Below are 4,437 nucleotides of genomic sequence, written 5' to 3'. Positions count from 1 at the left end.
GAGGTTTAGAAATCATCAAAATTCATAAGGACCACATATATGTGTGTATATACCCCCATCTCGAATAATTATAGCTTCACAATTTTTATTAATAATCAATAAGATGATGATCTATTGTTATTTAATTAATAATTAACCATCAAACTCGCTATCATTAACCAGGATAAAATTACTCTATGTCGAACCATGTGCAAATAACATTTTCATTCGTTTATTTATCCATGGGTACGAATGAAGGAAAAAAACAGTAAGTTTGAAAGAGAAACTTGAAGCTTTAACAAACCATGACCAAAATAGCAGAACTTAAATCCTAGGTTACCTAATAATCTTCTTGAGTCAATCCAACTGCTTCTAATGCTCTATAAACAATGTAGCTACTTTCTAAAATAGCAAGTGGCATAAGTTAAGAAAAACTTGTTAATTAATATATTGCATACGAAATGTTATTCACAGCTTGAAAATTCCTTTTATTCATTTCATAGCCAATATATTACATGCATATAATTTATAGAAAAAAAAAATGAAAGAAAAGAAAATTTCCGAAATTATTCCCCCACGAAAACGACGATAGGTTACACACATCGGTGTACGTATTATACGTGATTGATTAAAACATAATTAAGGTATATAGCATGTCTGTTTGTTAAAGAAAAAAGTACAATGATGAAGAGAAGTACTAGGATTAAGAAGATGACGTAGGCGATTTAGATTTGTTTTTAGTTAGTTAAACGATGATATTTGTTGAATGATAAATGGAGAAATAAGAAAGAAAAATAAAAAGCATGGAAAAGTGGGATGGTTGTTAGCCCTAGAAATGGAAGAAGGAAAATGGGGAATGAGGGGCAAAGGAGGAAGAAAAAAAGGGCAATGATGAGTTGAATGAGATGGGATCCACTTGATTATCTTTTTTATTTGGCTTAGTTTTTATTTTGATTTTTGACTTAGGAGTTTGGGTCCCATTCCGGCCACCACAGTCTTTATGGATTGAATGATAAAGAGCACCGCACGTGGAGTCTGAATCAAGAGACTGTCCACTGTCCAACCACAATCAAATGACACCCTGTATTTTACTTCTATTTGTATTTCCTCCACTGCAAAATTCAATGCCAACAAAATTAAATTAAATTAAATTAAACCTTCTCAAACCTCAAATCGATATTCTTTCTCTTTATTTCATTCTTCATCATATTCTTCCTCTTTATCATTTCAAATTTAAAAACCACAATTTTCAAAGATGTTTGTGGAGATAACTGATTTTATAGTTCATTTTAATAAATAATTGTGAGAAAAAAAAAAAAGATGTAGACGGTTCCTTTGAAAAAAAGGAGAGTGGAATTATGAAAAGTTGTTAAGAGGAGGAGAGTGATTGTTTTCCATTTAAGATTTGTAGTACAGCTAGCATGTTGCAGGGTCTAATTGAGAAAAGTAAAAACTTGAAAATGGAGAGATTGATTTGAAGAGTGTTGAAAATAAGAAGAGTGATGAAAGGAGAGAAGACTAAAAAAAGGATTCCATTCATAAAAAAACAAAAAGAAAGAGAAACTGTATGCTTTTTAAAATTTTACTGAGTCCTTATTATTCCCACTCATTATTTTTGTTGCTTAAAGCTTGCTGCCTCCTCTCCCTTATCCTCTATCTATTTATCTATCATTCATTCATTCATTCATTCTCTCTCTTTCCACACACAGAACAACTCAGCTCCAAGCTCCCATCTGAAAGGAGTTCCATGCTCCACAAAACACACAAACACAGAAAAGAGAGACCCACTAGCCCACTAAGCGATACAATTTGAGGGTCACCTCAACCCCAAGCTACACACATACAAATATATATATAAATTTATAAAACATATCTAGTGGCAGTACTACTACTTCCACTATAGCTGCTAGCTAGCTACCAGATAGGAGAAAGAGTGTTTTTTTTTTTTTTTAAATAAACCCCACCAATTCATTTATTTTTATTTTTTTTTTCTTTAAAAAAAGTGCTTATAGAGAGCTTCGTTATATGAGATAACAAGATCATGGAATTGGAGGCTGATCATCAAAATGGGATCCGAACCAGACCCAATTTCCCTCTGCAGCTGTTAGAGAAAAAGGACGTTGATGACGTCACAGAACAACCTTGTTCCACCACTACCAGGGACAGCGTCGTAACTGCAACTACTATTACTACTGCTTCTGTAACTAATAACAACCTCCACTTGGCGGAGCAGTCCAAGAAGCCTCCGCCGAAGAGAACTTCCACCAAGGACCGCCACACCAAGGTCGATGGCCGAGGCCGCCGGATCCGCATGCCGGCCGCCTGTGCTGCTAGAGTCTTTCAGCTAACGCGTGAGCTCGGACACAAGTCTGACGGAGAGACCATAGAATGGCTCCTTCAGCAGGCCGAGCCTGCGGTCATCGCTGCCACCGGCACCGGCACCATTCCCGCCAACTTCACCTCCCTCAACATCTCCCTCCGCAGCTCCGGCTCCACCATGTCGGCGCCTTCGCACTACTTTCGCGGAAACTACTTCAACCCTAGCACTTTCTCCACCTCTACAGCTGCGGCTGCGGCGGCGGCGCAGCTAAGGAACCGCGCAGAGTGGGACCGGAGCATGAGCATGGTGATGGAAGATTCTCGTAGGAGCATGTTGGAGAACACTTCTTCCATCTCCGCAATTTTGAATTTTAACCCTATGGGTAACATCAATGTAATTCAGCAAGCGAAACAAGAGCTTCGAGAAGAATCTGGTGGCGGTCTTGAATCGGTTGCTTCGGATTCTGACGGAAGCTTGGGGAGAAAGAGAAGGCCAGAGCAAGAACTATCACAAATGGGAAGCTATTTGATACAATCGAGCACAGGGTCGCTTCCATCGAGCCACGCTTCCAATACTGCGGCGTTTTGGATGGTGGCAGGTCACGGTAACCAATCCATGAGCGGTGGTGGCGGTGGCGGCAGCGGCAATGGTAACGATAATCCCATTTGGGCAATTCCCTCCGTTGGGAACAGTGGGGTGTATAGAGGAGGTATGTCTCCCCCAGGTGGCATTCATTTCATGAATTTTGCTTCTCCGATGCCCCTTATGCCCGGTGGTCAGCTGGGTTCTGGTATGGTTGGTGGCGGAGGTGGCGGTGGTGGTAGCGGCGGTGCTCAACTTCTAAGCGAAAGTAACTTAGGCATGCTTGCAGCCCTTAATGCCTACAGACAGATTCCGGCGAACGGCGTCTCGGAGTCTCCAGGAAGCGCCGGACAACCTCACGGCGGAGATGATGGACGTGACTCAACCAGTCAACATTCCTGAGGGTCCAATAATCACGTGTATGATCTGATGCTAGCTTCCTAATTTTTCTTTTAATCACTATTATTACTAGTGTTACTATTACTACTAGTAGTGCTACTGATCAGTGGTTTCCAAATTATATATTAAATACGTAACTACATATGTTATGTTCATTTGCAAAACATGCAAGCAGCACGAGTTTGATTGCTTTGGTATATTGAATTGAGTATGCGATTTTGGACCTTTGTTGGTGTGATTTTGGTGAGGTTGATCATGTTAGGGTTGGAGAAGAAATTGATATATATATATATATATATATATATATATATATATATATATATATATATATATATATATATATAACGTATAATTTAATTCCATTATATATATATAGTTTGTGTATTAGATAGTTATTAATGATGAGGAGATGGTAATTTTATAGAGAAAGATGGTATTTTGGGTGATTAATAAATTAGTGTTGTTTAGAGGAAGGTGGGTAGGTTTAAGAAAGTAATTATTTAAGTATATGTATTATTGGTGTGGAGAAAATGAATAAGGTACTCTTTGATGTTTTACTGCATTGAGTTGAAGATGCTGGTGTTGTGGTAAGTACTGCAAAGACTGTCACATGCATGATGCATCCCTTATTGCTGCAGTTGTGAATTATGTGTGTACTGCGCTACATACATAGGTAGCTAGGGACCAATATCTATATAATAGATGCTTTGGATGAAAGAGGCCACTCCTGAATCCTGAGCAGTTTCTTCAGCCTTTTCAAGAACCTACCTCTTAAACTCAGGTGGTGACCAGTGAGCCCCCAAGGTTGCCCATTGCCTAAAATTAACATACAGCCACTGCCTCACCACAACCTTCATTCTTTCTCTTTCCACTATAAATTTTATCCCTTCTTTCCATCATTCTCTCTCAGCTTATTAAATATACTCAACTCCACCAATTACAACTAATCATATCAAACCATTTCCACCCTTTTCCCTCTATTTATCCTCTTTTCAAAACAATTTTATCTCTATAATTAACTACTTTTTCTTTTCCAATTATACAACTTTTTACAAAATTATCTCTTTTCCCAATTCAATTATATTCCCTCAATTTCCTTTGTCCAATTACCTTTTGCAACACTTCATACATCCCATCTCTGGGTTGCTAGCTAGTAA

General features: G+C 38.5%; 1 protein-coding gene across 1 annotated transcript; it reads left to right on the top strand.

Annotated features, from left to right (window-relative positions):
- Positions 1–1,634: 1,634 nt before the first annotated feature.
- Positions 1,635–3,536, top strand: LOC106776396 (transcription factor TCP15). The gene has a single exon (XM_014663844.2). The coding sequence runs from the start codon at positions 2,021–2,023 to the stop codon at positions 3,281–3,283; it is 1,263 nt and encodes a 420-aa protein (XP_014519330.1). The 5' UTR covers positions 1,635–2,020; the 3' UTR covers positions 3,284–3,536.
- Positions 3,537–4,437: the final 901 nt, after the last annotated feature.

Source organism: Vigna radiata, chromosome 11 (genome assembly GCF_000741045.1).
Source record: "Vigna radiata var. radiata cultivar VC1973A chromosome 11, Vradiata_ver6, whole genome shotgun sequence".
NCBI classification, from domain to species: domain Eukaryota; kingdom Viridiplantae; phylum Streptophyta; class Magnoliopsida; order Fabales; family Fabaceae; genus Vigna; species Vigna radiata.
The sequence above is the reverse complement of the archived record's forward strand: the minus strand, read 5'-3'. Positions and strand labels throughout refer to the sequence as shown.